General features: G+C 31.3%; 1 protein-coding gene across 1 annotated transcript in view; it reads left to right on the top strand.

Annotated features, from left to right (window-relative positions):
* Window positions 1-714: 714 nt before the first annotated feature.
* LOC119616482 (alpha-N-acetylglucosaminidase) overlaps window positions 715-17,113 on the top strand; it is a 110,879-nt gene continuing 94,480 nt past the window's right edge. The window contains exon 1 of the mRNA XM_037972843.1: window positions 715-781. Within this exon, the coding sequence (XP_037828771.1) occupies window positions 724-781 (58 nt within the window). The 5' untranslated portion in view covers window positions 715-723. The remainder of the gene's footprint in view (window positions 782-17,113) is intronic.

Genomic DNA, 17,113 nt, shown 5'->3' with positions numbered 1-17,113 from the left:
TGATGAGCGATCCAGTTATTTCTAAAGAACATCGTTTTAAGTGAACGTGATTTGTAAATCACTACTGTTCTTTAAAACAGTGACTGTTATCACGGGTTTCACTTATAAATCAAAACTACATTAATTTTTTTGAGATTATTTTGTTTAAAACCAAACTTTTTACAATAACAATATAGGGAGGTTTTTTATATAGAAAACTAAATGAATTTTAGAATGTAAAATTTCAAAAGGACGGCATTGCAAGTAACTTGTATTTGATTATTTCAGTATTTACCAGTGAATTATGAATCACCGTGATTAAATCGCATACATACAGCGCACACACATACATAAAAAATCAATTATTATGAAAAATTGTTTTAATATTGATATTTTTCCTCTTTATTTGACAAGAAAAACTGGAATTATATTAATTATTAAATTTCAATCATTTGAATTTTTACTTTTTGAGTGCTTATTATTATTGTATGTAAAAATGTTTAAAAGGTCACAACGTACATATATGTCTTGCATAATTTGTTCGGCGTTTGAACAAAATTTCGCAAAACATTGGATGAACGTCACATTCTAGTAGCATGAAGCGGGAATTAAAAATGCGGAATAATTCATTCCCAGTTTTAAATACAAATCTAAAATTTGATTTTCTGGCAACACTAACGTTGATTATGCAAAATAACAAATTTTTAGTTCGTATGCGGGCTTTTGTTCAGTACATTTTATACAATGGTCGCTAGTGAACTGTTTGTGTCAATTTTCTTTATATATTTATCAAATTCGCTTGGTAATCAAAATAAATTCATATGTACATGAATTAATAATAGATTATATTAATGTATAATTTTCAGCTTATGCATTATCGGAAATGAACAAATATTACTGTGTCGAATACTCTTAATAAATAAATTAATTCATATGTATTTATATTATACCGACAAGTGAGTATGTTTAAAATTTGGATTATTTTTTAATATAAAGCATTTAAGTGTTTTTTATCTTAATTCCGAAATATTTTAACAATTTGTTGACAAAAAATTATTGACTTTCATTTATTTTCTGTATGGGATCTAGACAAATGAGTCCCGATCTTTACGAAAATCGGGCTTTATACTTATTATAAAACTAAAGTTCTGTCGATTTTTGTGGAGACACTACAACATTTAACTTATTTATGAACTACAAAGCCCTATTCGGGGGTAGGGTTGAATGGGGGCTAGGTGACTAATGACAGATTTCAAGGGGTCAAGGGATCCCGAAATCAGGATTGCGCTATACATATATTTGGCATCCCAAGATTTGACCCTTTCCCCAATATAAAGCCTCCTTCTGAAAACCACTTTTTTATCAATAAAGTGTTGAAATATTTAGAAATTAACTTTATATACAGCATTTATTATAAAAAATAATACACATTTTAAGCATACTCATCACTGGTGTTGGTTATCAAGTTGTCGACTGTAGTGTGTCACTACATACTTCTATTTCTTTTAAAAACTTGTATTATTTACTTTATGTTATTATGTTTTTAAATTAAGTTTTATATTTTTTTATTTTCAAACTTGTCTTTGTTTCAACAAATAAATTTTGTACAAAGAAGTTATTATTATAAATAAACCTTTTTATAAAATAAAATAACTTCATCGACCATGCCCGACTATATTTTCTTACTTGTTGTTACACGAATAAATTTTATTATGGATCCTGCCCTTGAACATGAAACAATTTCTAACCTTTTTTATACCCTCCACCACCATCAGTGGTTATAGAGGGTATATATAAGTTTGTCATTCCGTTTGTAACAACAAGAAATATTCATTTGAGAGTATATATATTCTTGGTCCTTAAGAAATTCTGAGTCGATCTAGATATGTCCGTCTGTCTGTTTGTATAAAACACGCTCACGTTAAAACGGAGCAACGGAACTTTATTAAATTCACTCAAAATATTCACTGTTATCCTAAGCAGTTTGGTATTGAAAATCAGCAAGATCGGTGAAACAGGTTCAGAGTTATGAGTAAAAGTTTGAGACAACCTCGAAAAAATTGTGCTTTTCACATATTTATTTGTATATTTTACAAAAACTACTGCAGATAACTTGATGAATTTTGTCACAGATATAACTCTTGGTGCCAGGATCAACATTATTTAAAAAAAGTCGGTTCACAATTCCACATACTTCCCATACAAACGTACATATTCCGAGAAATGAATTTATTGTTAATAACTTCCGTTATAATGCCGATATCTTTACAAAATTTTACAAAATTAAGCTTTATGCCAATAGAATTCATATAAAGAAACAATTTTCTGAATCGGTCCATAATTGGTCGTAGCTCCCATATAAGGTTCCCTTCCGAAAATCACTTAAACGTACATAACTCATTACCAAATAAAGATATCCATACAAATTTTAGCACAAACATTGCTTTTATATACAGAAATGATACTGTAAAATTTGTTTACGATCGGTCCGTAATTTGTCGTAGCTCCCATACAAGGCCCCTTTTCGAGAATCACTTAAACGCATATTATTCATTAAAGATATCCATACAAAATTTGGCACAAATATTCCTTTTATCTACAGAAATCTAACTATAATTTTTTTCACGATAGGTCCGTAATTTCTCGTAGCTCCCATACAAGGTCCCCTTTCGAGAATCACTTAAACGCATATTACTAATTACCAAATAATGATTTCCATAAAAATTTGGCACAAATATTTATTGTTGAATTTTGTCAGACATATACTTAGTTTGGGGATCCACTATGTTGAAAATAAAAAAAATTTATTATTTTTGGCAAAAAATTAAATAAAAACTGTCCAAAACGAACAGGATTCGAACTTAGAATCTCCCAGTTGCTAGTTCTACGTCATATTCACTGCACTATTAACTAGCTTCGTAACTGTTTGCAACTAATGATGTTCACATAGAAATTTCTATCCTGTTTGTGTAAAAAATTGTTGCTAACCCAAGATCAAATAAAATATGCACAATGAGAAAGTATAACTGTTTAATTTTTATGCTATTCAGCAACATCAGTGTTAATAAAAGTTATTCAGCGGCAATGTTTTGTACTAACAGAAAATAACATGGCATTTGTATATGAAAAATATTAGTTAACGAAAGACAAAATAACGCAGTGGTGTAGTGGATGGAACGGAGAATTAACTGAACGTTGCCGGTTCGATTCCTGGTCGATTTAATCTTTTTTTGTCATAATTAAAATTTAAAAAAAAAATCAAATTAAATATCGAAATTCTGTTCAACAATAAAAATTTAAAAGCTAATTTTTTAAATTTTCTTTCATAGGATCAACAATATTGAAAATCTATTGTACCTCCCGTACAAAATTACATAAGTTTTATAACTGATCATATTGCCATACATTTTTCTCACAAATAGAAATTATTTTAAATACTAACATACGTTGATATTTGTTAAATTTAATACGCTCTGTAACATTCTGTAGTTTTGTTTTGAATTGCATATTCTAAGGCGTAATGAAAGTAAGAGTAAAATATTAAGGTAAATTCGAAAATTTGATAATTTGATAATTTATGGAACCAGTTCAAGGTGGAGGATATTTAAGATTCGGCAAAGCCGAATATAGCACTCTAACTTGTTTCAAATCGTAATGTTGTTTTCGAATAAAAAAAAGTTATCTATCTACATATATAAAAATGAATGTGTGTTTGTTTGTATGTTTGAACGTTATAGACTACTAAAGGGCTGAACCAATTTTATTCAAATTTTCACAGCATATTCCTGTATGACTGGAATAGGTAATAGGCTACTTTTTATTTTGAAATTCCAAGTGGGCGAGGAGCCACGCCCATATTAAGAAAATATTAAATCCGTATATTTTTGATAATATAACAGTTAGAGTCCTCAAATTTTGTCGGAGCAACTTTAGTGTCAATATTATTATTTAGGACAAAAAGAAGGCGGACTAGCATTAGGGGGCGTGTCACCTCCCATATAAATTAAATACAAAAATACGTTTATCTTGGAAACTATTACAGATAGAATCTTCAAATTTTGCACGAATAACTTTAACATCCATCTAAACATTTTGGGTAATAAATTGGCGGACTACCCTTGAGGGGAGCGGCACCTCCCATATTAATTAAAGACAACAATTCGTTTATCTGGAAAACTAATGGAACTAAATTCTTCAAATTTTGCACGAAGAAGTTAAATATTAATCTGAACATTTTGGAGAAAAAAAAGCGGACTTTTATTAGGTGGGGCTTGAAGCCCCCATATGAATTCAATAAAAAATTCGTTTATCTGAGAAATTAGAGCTAGAATCTTCAAATTTAACTTGAAGAATCTTGACATTCATCTGAACATTTAGTATAACGGGCGAACTTTCAATGGGGAACTTGGCACCTCCCATATGAATTAAATATAAAATTTCGTTTATCTGGGAAACTAATAGAACTTGATTCTTAAAATTTCCCACAAATTAGTTTAGTATTCATTTGAATATTTTGGATTTTCATGTGGGGAGCTTGAACCCCCCACATGAATCAAATAGATAAATTCGTATATCTGAAAAACTATTAGAGCCAGAATCTTCAAATTTTACATGAAGAACTTTGAAATTCATGCGAACATTTAGAGCATATCGGGCGGACTTGCAATGGGTGGCTTGGCACAACATATATGAATTAAATACAAAATTTCGTGGATTCTTGGAAACTTTTAAATTATTAAAATTTTTTATAGATAGATAAAAATTGGCGATAGATAGAAACTGGCGAATTTGCTTGACATCTCTCATATGTAACATATTATAAATCTGGAAATCTATTGTAGTTAGAATCTTCAAAATCATTAAGTGGAATTTTTATTTATACATATTTCTTTTAGGGTAGCAAAGCACACTGGGTATAGTTAGCTATATATATAAGACACTGGCAGAATGATTGAATAAAATTGATTTATTTACAAGCTAAACCCAGTATGCTTCGCTACCCTAAAAACAATATAATTTTTTTGGACCCTATTTTAAAACTCTCACCATTTTAGTTTCCATTTCCGCTATTTATAATTCACCAATTTTCTCATCCAAATGTTCATATGGATGTTAAACTTTCGCATGATCCACTTATTCTTCAACCACATGTTCATATTGATACTAAAAGTACATGCACAAATGTTAAGGGGTCCTACCTGTTGTAGTTTCTAGATTTACGATTTTTTGTATTTAATTTATATGGGTGGTCCATGCCCCCTATTGCTAGTCCGCCAATATATTACCCAAATGTTTACATGGCTGTCACAGTTGTTCGAACAACATTTGAATATTATACCTCCATTACTTTCCAAGATGTAAACATTTTTAAACATTATTCGCATTCGTAATTGCATTGAAAGTTTAACCAATACAAAGCAAAAAAATTTTTCCCTTTGTCTTGTCTGTCAAAACTATTTGAAAAAGCATTCCAAAAAAAAAAATTAATTGAACAGTCAGCACATTATGCCAGACCACCAATTTGGTTTCCGTGAGAACCATGGTACAATCGAGTAAGTAAATCGATTAACTGGTGAGGTTAGAAAAGCCTTTCAATAAAAAATGTATAGTTCGGATATCTTCCTGGATATTTCCCAAGCTTTTGACAGGGTCTGGCATAAATACCATCTAGTACACATGCTTTACTAGAGTCTTACCTTTCTGATCGACAGTTCAGGGTAATGTACGGCGATTATGTAACAAAGGACTATGCAATCAATGCTGGTGTTCCACAAGGAAATGTACTAGTACCAACACTTTACCTAATTTACGCCTCTGATTTGCCTACGAGTAACGACCTAACTATTTCTACATTTGCAGACGACATGTAGCTTCAAGAAACATTGATAATTATCTCAGACACGTGGTTACAAAACTGGAGAATACAGGTAAACGAACTTAAAAGTAAGCATATCACGTTCACACTCAGAAGAGGGAACTGCCCACCAGTGACACTAAACAATGTAAACATCCACAGTCTGATCATGTCACATACCATGGCATCCACTTGGATAAACGTCTTACTTGGCGCCGCCATATTGAAGCTAAGAGGCACTAAATCCAAGTCGATCCATTCTGATTTACCACCCATTTAAATTGGAGGCTCATTTGTTCATTGTGGCTCTCAGTTCATTTGATAGACGATAATTTTTGGTATTTTTTTGGTATTTAGTATTATGATTTAATTAATTAATACCCCATTTACACATTCAGGAAATCTAGTAGATTTCATTTAAAATCCTCTTGCAAATCTAGACCGTTTACACCATATACCGGCGTATAGAGAGGCAGATAAAAAAATCACCACTACACACCATGGTAAAAATATCAAGGTAGTGTCATTCTCTCTCTTTGTCGCCATATTAACCATCTGACGTTTGCTGGTATTTTAATAAATCGAGCTACCACATTTACTTTGAAAATCCCATTTTTTGTTTGTTTATTTTATAATCAAAAACAAAAATAAAATTCAATTTAAACTAAACTAAAAATCAAAATGTACAAATGTAATAAAAAAAATTCAATAAAAATTTAAATAAATGTACAAAAAATTCAATCAAAACTATAAACAATTCCTGCTACTTCAGGAAATTGACGTACTACTCGTCTCTGAAACACACTTTACCCTAAAGAATTGTTTCAGAATTAATGGATACTACACTTACGATACAAAACATCCAAGTGGCAGAGCCTGTGGTGGAACAGCCATTTTAGTGAGAAAAAATATTAGACATTTCCCAATGCCAGAATACAAAAAGGACCATATCCAGGCCACCTCTATAAATATACATGATAGTCGAGTTACAATATCTTCAATATATTGTCCTCCTAGGTATAATGTTAATCGAGAGCAGTTTCTCGAATACTTTAAAACTCTTGGCCCAAGATTCATAGCAGCTGGTGATTATAACGCAAAACATACATTTTGGGGCTCTCGCCTCATTACTCCCAAAGGCAGACAATTGCTAGAAGCAATATCGTACAACAGACTAGATGCCATATCTAGTGGCCAACCTACCTATTGGCCTACAGACCTCAATAAGATTCCCGATCTAATTGACTTTGCTGTAATCAAAAATATAAAACGAGAATTTATTTCAGTGATCCCTTCATTGGACCTCACGTCAGACCACTCGCCTACAATTTTAACGTTATTAGAAACCCCAAATAAATTGGAAAACTATTGTTCTTGTTTCCCTAACAAGAAAACGAACTGGTTAAAGTATAAAATGTATGTTAGCTCACACCTGCCACAAAACATTTCATTGAAGAATGACCATGAAATACAATTCGCTGTCGATATATTTACGGATATCTTACAAGATGCTGTCAAAGTGTCTACACCCCCAGTCACCTTGGGAGACTTCAAAAAATCGAAATGTCCTAGGAACATTGAGTCTCTTATTAAAGAAAAGAGAACACTCAGACGTCAATGGCAACAATCACGATCTCCAAACATAAAGGTTAAACTTAATCAGTGCCAAAGAAGACTTCACATCGCTTTAAAGGATAATAAGGAATCTAATCTGAGAAATTATCTCAAAAACTTAGACCCTACTAAGAAAACAGAATATAGTCTCTGGAAAGCTGTTAAAAATATGCAGTGCCCTATTGCATATGAGTCACCTATACGCCTTCAGAATGGTCAATGGGCAAGAAATACGTCAGAAAAAATTGAAGCATTCGCCAATCACTTGGAGAATGTGTTTACTCAAAATGATACAGATTCTTCTATTAGTGCTAACATTATAAATAATGTGGTTCCACACCCAATAAAATTCCGGTTCTCTACCGTGAAGATGACAATCAAAGGTCTAAAGGCAGGAAAATCACCTGGTATAGATAAAATTACTACCACGATGATAAGTAACCTGCCCAATTCAGCACTGAGAATTATTTTGTTCATCTTTAACTCGATGCTACGTACTGGATACTTCCCTAACTCATGGAAAGTATCCGAGATTGTTATGATACCAAAACCGGGGAAAGATGTCACTCAAGTGACATCATACCGTCCCATTAGCCTGTTGTCTTTATTCTCAAAACTTTTTGAAAAGTTATTGCTTGAAAGCCTTTTAGTACACTTTAACGATAATTGCATTATTCCTGGCCATCAGTTTGGTTTCAGAAGAAAGCACAGCACTATCGAACAGGTACATCGAATAACAACTCTTATTCGGAAGGCCTTCGAGAGCAAGCAATATTGCTCTGCATTATTCATAGATATTTCTCAAGCTTTTGATAAAGTCTGGCACGATGGACTAATACACAAAATCATCACATTACTACCTGCGAATGTTCACAAACTGCTTAAAAATTACATATATGAAAGATCTTTTCAAATCAGATCTAAAGATGTGATCTCTTCACGTCGAAAAATATCTGCTGGAGTACCCCAGGGGAGTATTCTAGGTCCGCTCCTATATATTTTATATACTGCAGATATGCCAACGAGCGCACTGACTCACACATCTACATTTGCGGATGATACCGCTTTTGTAAGCATGCATGCAAACCCTTCAATAGCTTCTGAACAACTCCAGTTTCACATCGGCGAATTGGAAAAATGGCTGGACAAATGGAAAATAAAAGTCAATGCTACAAAATGTACTCACGTTACATTTACTTTAAGAAGGGAAAATTGTCCTCCCGTGCAGATAAACAATATAAAAATTCCTGAACAAAGCCATGTGAGATATCTTGGTATCCACCTTGATCGCCGCTTAACATGGACTCACCACATTGAAGCCAAGGTTACACAAATAAAATTAAAGTCAGCTCAATTGTACTGGCTAATTGGACCACGGTCTGCTCTAGACTTGGAGTACAAAGTGCTTTTGTACAAAACAGTTATAAAACCGATATGGCTATACGGCATTCAACTGTGGGGAACAGCCTCCTCATCTAATGTTGAAAAATTACAAAGAAAGCAGTCAGCACTGTTAAGGTCAATAACAGGTGCCCCGTGGTACATTCGCAATAGTAATATTCATAGGGATCTCAATGTCCCCATAATACGCGAGGAGATCAAACTCTCTTGTTTAACCTACCTGTCGAAACTAATGGATCACCCAAATCCCCTTGCCAGGGAGTTGCTGTCATTTGAGGGTCATAGACGACTGAGAAGAACGGAAACATTGGATTTTGCCAGATAATCAAATTATCGAGAACTTTTGTTGAAATTGCAGTGGCAATAACGACGTTAGTTATAGTTTAGGTTAAGATTTCAATACTTATTGTAAATTTCTATGTAAGAAAGATTCAATAAATAATAACTAAAATGAAAAAAAAAAAAAAAAAACTATAAACTTCCTGTTAAGTTCTATATCAAATTGAATGTCTGTTGCTGTCCGTATCAAGCAATTGCAATTAGTGCTCCATCCGGTCTAAGAATACACGGTTTTCTTCAAGTGAACAAATTTAACATTCACGAAATCTTTAAGTACTTTGCTTCCAGTTTATTGTCTAATATGGACACCATTATTACATGTTAATATTCGAGGGAATGAGTGACATCATTAAGCAGTCCTGGAATAGTAGATTGGATTGCAAAATATAAAAAACCTTAGGGACAGAACTTGATGTGAAGGCTACCAAGATACTGGACTGGGTAAACGCATTCCAAGGATTCTGATAGGCATGCTAACGGGTAGGAATTAGAGTCATCGAGCATATAATTTGCCACTATCCTAGGACACATAATATTAGGTTGAAATGGCTGGGGAATAGGTTCCATAACAAACATGAAGAAATTGCGGGATTTAACCCCCGCAGTCTACTGCTTTTATCATTCGATTGGAGATTATCTCACGTTTCTTCAATTAGGGAATTGACTCGGTAAATCTTCTGGGTTAAAACGCAATGAGAATGGACCAGTTTCAATTCATCATTCCTTTTTATATATTTTATATCATTATTGTTTTCTTTTAGTGTTCTTGTTTCTCTGTCTTTGGATCTTCAGTCTCTTTGTAGGGAATTACAATGAACCTTATGGTCTCCGAGTGGATGTTGTCCTTTCTATGGCACATAAACCTTCTTAACCTAAACCTAAGGACACAATTATATTTTGCTTCAAACCCCTTTCAAATGATAATCTACATTGTATACAATTTAAATAACAAACTAAAACAATACCTTTTTTTAATCGGGACAGCTCGACAACAGTTACCACTGACCTAAATTATTTTGAAAATTATTAGCATAAATTCCACAATCACAACACAAATTTCTTAGAAACTATTTTTCCCTTTTTCATATGTGGCAACGATGTTCTATTTATTTACAAAATACGAATTTCAAAAAATACCAGCAAACTTCAAAAAATTAGTTTGAGAGAGAGGAATGACACTACCTTCATATTTTTATCATGCTACACACACACTATTGGCATTTTTTCAATGAAATTGCACTGAAAAAAATATTTGGTTATTTTTAATTTTGAAGATTAAATTTATTAACAAAATGTAATCAATGTAAATAAGAATGATAATTTCTTCACATAGAAACAACATTTCAAATTAAAATGTCCAAAAAAATATGAAACAAGTTGAACTTATTTACTTTCATTGTTATGCATTCTAGAAAATTATTTAGGGTGTACGTTGTTTTTGTAAATTATGCTCTTGTTTTAGCAAGTTGTTTTTGTTTTTTCAAGTTGTGTTTGCAATTTCTTCAACAAAGCGATATAAACCCGCTTTGCTGAATGCTGTCACAGGGTATACAGAGGCGTCACGAGCATAAAACTATTTCCCTCTCTTTCGCACAAAACGAATTCAATAATTTTTTTTTAGCTGTATTTTATATACCTCTTCTCACCAAACAATTTCAAAATCAAACAAAAGGTGATTTTAGACTTTTTTAAATGTCAAAAGTGACACCTCTGTATACTTTGTGATGCTGTCAAGCAACTAAATAAAATATTTGTATTTTTGATGCTCTTGTTTAGAAGTTCGTCTGCGATCGTGTTGTGTACATGCAGTGTTGCCACAACAAAATGTTTTTTCTAACCAAAATTCGAATGAAAAATAACCAAATTAAGAAAAAAGTAAACAAAATTATTTTTATTTGTTTCATGTTTACATTTGGACATTAAAATAACGAATTCATTTTATGAAGTGGAACTTGTAACTATGTTAAATTTCGTCGCTAAACTGGTATTATGAAGACAGTTATGAGCGTTAATGTAATTTTCTGTACGGGATCTTGTATGAGACGTATGGTCAATTATGGACCAATTCTCATAAAATCTGACAGAGATATTTTAGTTCCTTTAAAACTTGATTATGTTGAATTTTGTTGCTATATTGCAGTACATTATGAGCTATAAAGTCATTTTCTGAGGAGACTTTTTATGAGGGATAGAGTCAATTATGTACCGATCCTCATAAACTTTGACAAATACATTTCCAATAAAACTTTTTTATATTGAATTTCATCGCTATAGATGCTTTTTTAAGCAATATAGTAATTTTCTGAATAGGGCATAATATGGGGGCTAAGTGAAATCGTTGACCGATATTTCGCATTTTCAATACCAATCAAACTGGGTCAATTAAAAATATTTTGGCAAAATATTTCAGTTTTCTATCTTGTTTCTTTTCGACTCTATCGTGTTTTCAACAATAAATATATGTCTCTTCGCGGATTCGTTAACAAATGTAATTAATATTTATTTTAAAAAACAACTGAGTTTTTGACGCGTTTTAGCGCAATTTCGTTCGAAATTTGGGTTTAAATTATAATACCATGTAGCGGATGTTAGCATTACATTCATAACTTCAGCAATATTTGTAAACGTAATCTATCCAAATTCTCCAACAAATTGACCAAAATTTAGAATTTAAGACGGTAAAATAAAAACTAGTATACAACATCATCTAGAAAATGTAAATAAAGAACTAAAAGTCATGGTGAGATAGTAGAAGTCAAAGGTCATGAGTATCAAATCATTTCATATATCGCGATTATTGTTCGTCGTACGAGTTTAGATGTTATTACAACTTTTGTATACAATACAATTTCATTTTCCTTAGCTGTGTTACTTAAAAATATCAGTTGATTAATACTTTAAAGATATTGTGATACTATTCTTGCATCAATTAGCAGAAAATACTTTATTAATTCTTATTAAATCATTTATCTTAGAATTTCGGCAAATTAGCACAGTATCTGTTTATGCAAAATTTCAAATAGGTATAGAAGTTGCAATTATACTTTAAATTTAATTTGGAAGACATAATCTACTAAGTACGTAGACTATTCCCACCAAATTCCATAAAAATCGAAATGCGAAATACAGCCTACTTCGTTTTTTCATACAAGTATCGCGAGTTTTTTACATAAAAAGTTCCAATAGAAATATTAAAGGAAGGACGGACGAGTTTGAATCGACCCAAGAAGTGATTTTAAGTTCATGGATGTACCAAAAGAAGAGAGAGGATTCATTATTCACGGTGTTAGATTGACTAGTGTAAATAAAATAATATTACGGTGTTGTTATGATTTAAATCAACTCATTTAATATGTGGAAAACTCATAGGTACTTTTGCTAAATCCTAACCAATTAAGATACCGAAAAATACCTTTGTGCACATAAGTATAACCAGTAGATGTACAAATTGCATTAAAAAAAATTCGAATAGTAAAAAAAATCCACATGTTACCAAAATTCAAAACAGGACGATATGTATATTTACATAGTTGACTTAAAACTAGAGATAAAAGAAGTTTTTTTTTAATTTTATTTTTAGAATAAAAGCAAACAGCATTTAGTTCAATTGTTTGCAAAAAATAACCAAAACGAAAAAATAATTCACATGTACACATGCAAAATAAAAATACCCAATTTTGGTTAATAATAACCAAAGTGGCAACACTGTGTACATGTAATTTGCCGAAAATCTTCGTTGTCAGAACTTAGGCGCAATTTACATGAAGACTTTTCAGACGTCTGTTTTTTCCAATTCTCTTTTGAGAATCTTCCAAAATATCTTGAACATTTATACGGTGACTTTTTACATGCCACTTTTCATGTCTTTTTTGATGTTTAGTGTGAATAAAATTAATTTTTTAACATAAAAACAATTTTGTTTTATTAAAAATAATAAATAGTATTTTTTTTAATGCAAATTTTAATGCTTTCATTAAAAAAAGCACGTAATTATTTTTTTACATGAGTATAATATTAACAGTACGAATGAGTGTAAAGAGGAATTTCAAAAACAATCATGAAAATCCTAAATCATGTTTCACCCAATTTACATGATGATTTTTTTCATGTTTGCCCAGACGTCTGTTTTCATGTTTGTCGATGATTGGTGGTGAGCGGGGTAGAGAAGAATGGGGGGTAAGAAAACAAACATGATTTGGGATTTTCATGATTGTTTTTGACATTCCTCTTTAAACTCATTCGTACTGTTGATATTATGCTCATGTAAAAAAATAATTATGTCTTTTTTTTACATGAAAACATTAAAATTTGCATTAAAAAAATACTATAGCGTGTTATTAAATTTTTTTAAATCAAATTAAATGGTTTTTATGTTAAAAATTTAATTTTGTTTTTATTACGAATAAGTAATTAAAAAGGATTATACAATTAAACATCAAAAAAAGACATGCATAGTTGCATGTAAAAAATCACCGTATAAATGTTCATGATTTTTTGGAAGATTCTCAAAAGAGAATTGGAAAAAACAGACGTCTGAAAAGTCTTCATATAAATTGCGCCTTTGTTTTCTTACCCCCCATTCTTCTCTAACCCGCTCACCTCCAATCATCGACAAACATGAAAACAGACGTCTGGGCAAACATGAAAAAAAATCATCGTGTAAATTGGGTGTTACTCTTCTTGGCATTTAGGAAGATTTTATTTTTTCTAATATTTCTCGAAAAAGTGTGTGATATGAAAAATAAGAAGGAAAAATGGGATGTTTATTCAAATTTTATTTATAATAAAAAAGAGATATTTAAATTTAAGATTAACTTTTCATTCATGTTTCTCAATTTATAAAAATTTTGTCGACATTTTATTTTTTTCTTTGTTTGTTTTTCTCTGTTTTCTTGTATAGTGTCGTATTTTTTAGTATTATTTAGGGAAAAACAGAGTTGCATCACTAAAAACAATTAGATTTTGAGTAGATTTTAACGAAATCGAGTTACGAAGTATATTTTGTTTTGTATGGGGAATCTAGTTAAAATCAACTAGATTTGGCTCGAAATCTCATAAAGGTGGTAATAGACGACATGTATTTTACATATGTACTGTCACTTTTTTATCCATATGTAATTCTGAATGTATGTCAAAATTGTTATTTTACATACGATTTACTTTTTCATGTTCTTTATTCATTTTCTTTCATCTATTTATTTTTTTTTTTCAAAAAATGTTATTTCAAAGCGAAACAGCTGTTTTGTTTATGTTTGTCATACGAAAATAGAGCACGATCTAATCGAAAAAATTACATATGTATTTCCACATGTATTTTACATATGCAATGTTTCATATGTATCAGACGATATGTACAACTTTTACAGATGGAAATTTTGACAGTACATATGTAAAATACATGTTGTCTAATACCACTTTAAGTACTAGATTTCGTGTATGTGTAAATGGGGTATAAGGCTGATTTACCACCCATTTAACTGAGAGCCATAATGAACAAATGAGCCTCCAATTTAAATGGTTGGTAAATCAGCCTTGATTAATTAAATCTTAATACTAAATACTAAAAAGTATTTTTATTATATGCATCTTCCATATAAATTAAACGCAGGTTCCCACTTTTCAATTCTGCAACAAATTCCACTAGAATCGGTTCCTACTTTATAAATTCTATAACACTATGCAACAAATTTCGGGTCATCGAATCCTTCCCGAATGAGACCAACGGGAAAAAAAAGGAGACAATCAATAGATCAAATTCCCAAAAGGGTTGTAAAAAGCTATTTCCAGGAAAATTTTTCCAGAGTAGTCTAAAACAAAATTTGAATATGATCCTATCTGATTTTGATGAAAATCGGTACACACAATCTTTCCATACATACAAAACTTAAAGTTCTCCAAAATTTCTAAATTCGTAAAAACGCGAGCAAACTTTTTTAAACCCTTTGGTGTTTTTAGTCTACTGATGGTATACTTTCATTTCCTGTTGGTCTCATTCGGGAAAGATTTTCTTGTTGCACAGTGTTATTTTAAAGTTCTTTACTTAATAATACCATAATAAAACAGTTTTTATGGGAACGAAGTACAATGCACCCAAAAACCCACTCACCCACACACTCATAACTGGCTTTAAAATGTCGGTGTAATGATGAAATTCCACAAAAAAGTGGTTTTAGGAACCGAGACGTATATTTACGAATCCTGATTTTATGAGGATCGGTCCGCAAATATACTCTCTCTCACAGAAAATCACTTTCTAGCTAATAAATCATTCCAAAAGTTTAGAATAATAATGGAATTATGGTAGAATTAAAAATAATTACTTCTTTAAATTCTGGAGATCTTGGTCCATAATTGACCCAATCCCACATTGAAGGCCCTATACCGAAAATCACTCTTGCTTTCAATTACATAATCTAATGATCAAAGTCCATATATAGGACCGCTTCGAAATTGACTTTTTTAGGACATATGATTACTGTTAATTATTTCAGTCACATACAAATTAGCGCTAAAATATTTTTTTAGTACACTACCGTTACCGCTAAAATACCTTTACCGAAATATACCAAAATACCGATAATGCTAAGATACCGTTACCGAATTAAGACGCAGTCTCGAATCGGACCGTTTTTAACGGTCGATTTTTTATCTAATATGTCTAAAAATACAAACTTTATATGTTCAAAAAGGGTTAATTAATAAGTTTTAAGACTTAATACATATAGTAGCATATAGGCGAAAGGGATTTATCAAAGAGCTAACACCCAATTTACACGATGATTTTTTTTCATGTTTGCCCAGACGTCTGTTTTCATGTTTGTCGATGATTGGTGGTGAGCGGGGTAGAGAAGAATGGGGGGTAAGAAAACAAACATGATTTGGGATTTTCATGATTGTTTTTGACATTCCTCTTTAAACTCATTCGTACTGTTGATATTATGCTCATGTAAAAAATAATTATGTCTTTTTTTTACATGAAAACATTAAAATTTGCATTAAAAAAATACTATAGCGTGTAATTAAATTTTTTTAAATCAAATTAAATGGTTTTTATGTTAAAAATTTCATTTTATTTTTATTACGAATAAGTAATTAAAAAGGATTATACAATTAAACATCAAAAAAAGACATGCATAGTTGCATGTAAAAAATCACCGTATAAATGTTCATGATTTTTTGGAAGATTCTCAAAAGAGAATTGGAAAAAACAGACGTCTGAAAAGTCTTCATGTAAATTGCGCCTAAGTCCCCTGTCAAACACCCAATTTACATGATGATTTTTTTTCATGTTTGCCCAGACGTCTGTTTTCATGTTTGTCGATGATTGGCGGTGAACGGGGTAGAGAAGAATGGGGGGTAAGAAAACAAACATGATTTGGGATTTTCATGATTGTTTTTGACATTCCTCTTTAAACTCATTCGTACTGTTGATATTATGCTCATGTAAAAAAATAATTATGTCTTTTTTTACATGAAAACATTAAAATTTGCATTAAAAAAATACTATAGCGTGTTATTAAATTTTTTTAAATCAAATTAAATGGTTTTTATGTTAAAAATTTAATTTTGTTTTTATTACGAATAAGTAATTAAAAAGGATTATACAATTAAACATCAAAAAAAGACATGCATAGTTGCATGTAAAAAATCACCGTATAAATGTTCATGATTTTTTGGAAGATTCTCAAAAGAGAATTGGAAAAAACAGACGTCTGAAAAGTCTTCATGTAAATTGCGCCAAAGACCCAACTGGTGAGAATGTATTACACCCAATTTACACGATGATTTTTTTCATGTTTGCCCAGACGTCTCTTTTCATGTTTGTCGATGATTGGTGGTGAGCGGGGTAGAGAAGAATGGGGGGTAAGAAAACAAACATGATTTGGGATTTTCATGATTGTTTTTGACATTCCTCTTTAAACTCAT

Source organism: Lucilia sericata, unplaced genomic scaffold (genome assembly GCF_015586225.1).
Source record: "Lucilia sericata isolate MDLA Ls3-8-SP2 unplaced genomic scaffold, ASM1558622v1 Contig000074F_arrow, whole genome shotgun sequence".
Classification (NCBI taxonomy): Eukaryota; Metazoa; Arthropoda; class Insecta; order Diptera; family Calliphoridae; genus Lucilia; species Lucilia sericata.
The sequence above is the reverse complement of the archived record's forward strand: the minus strand, read 5'-3'. Positions and strand labels throughout refer to the sequence as shown.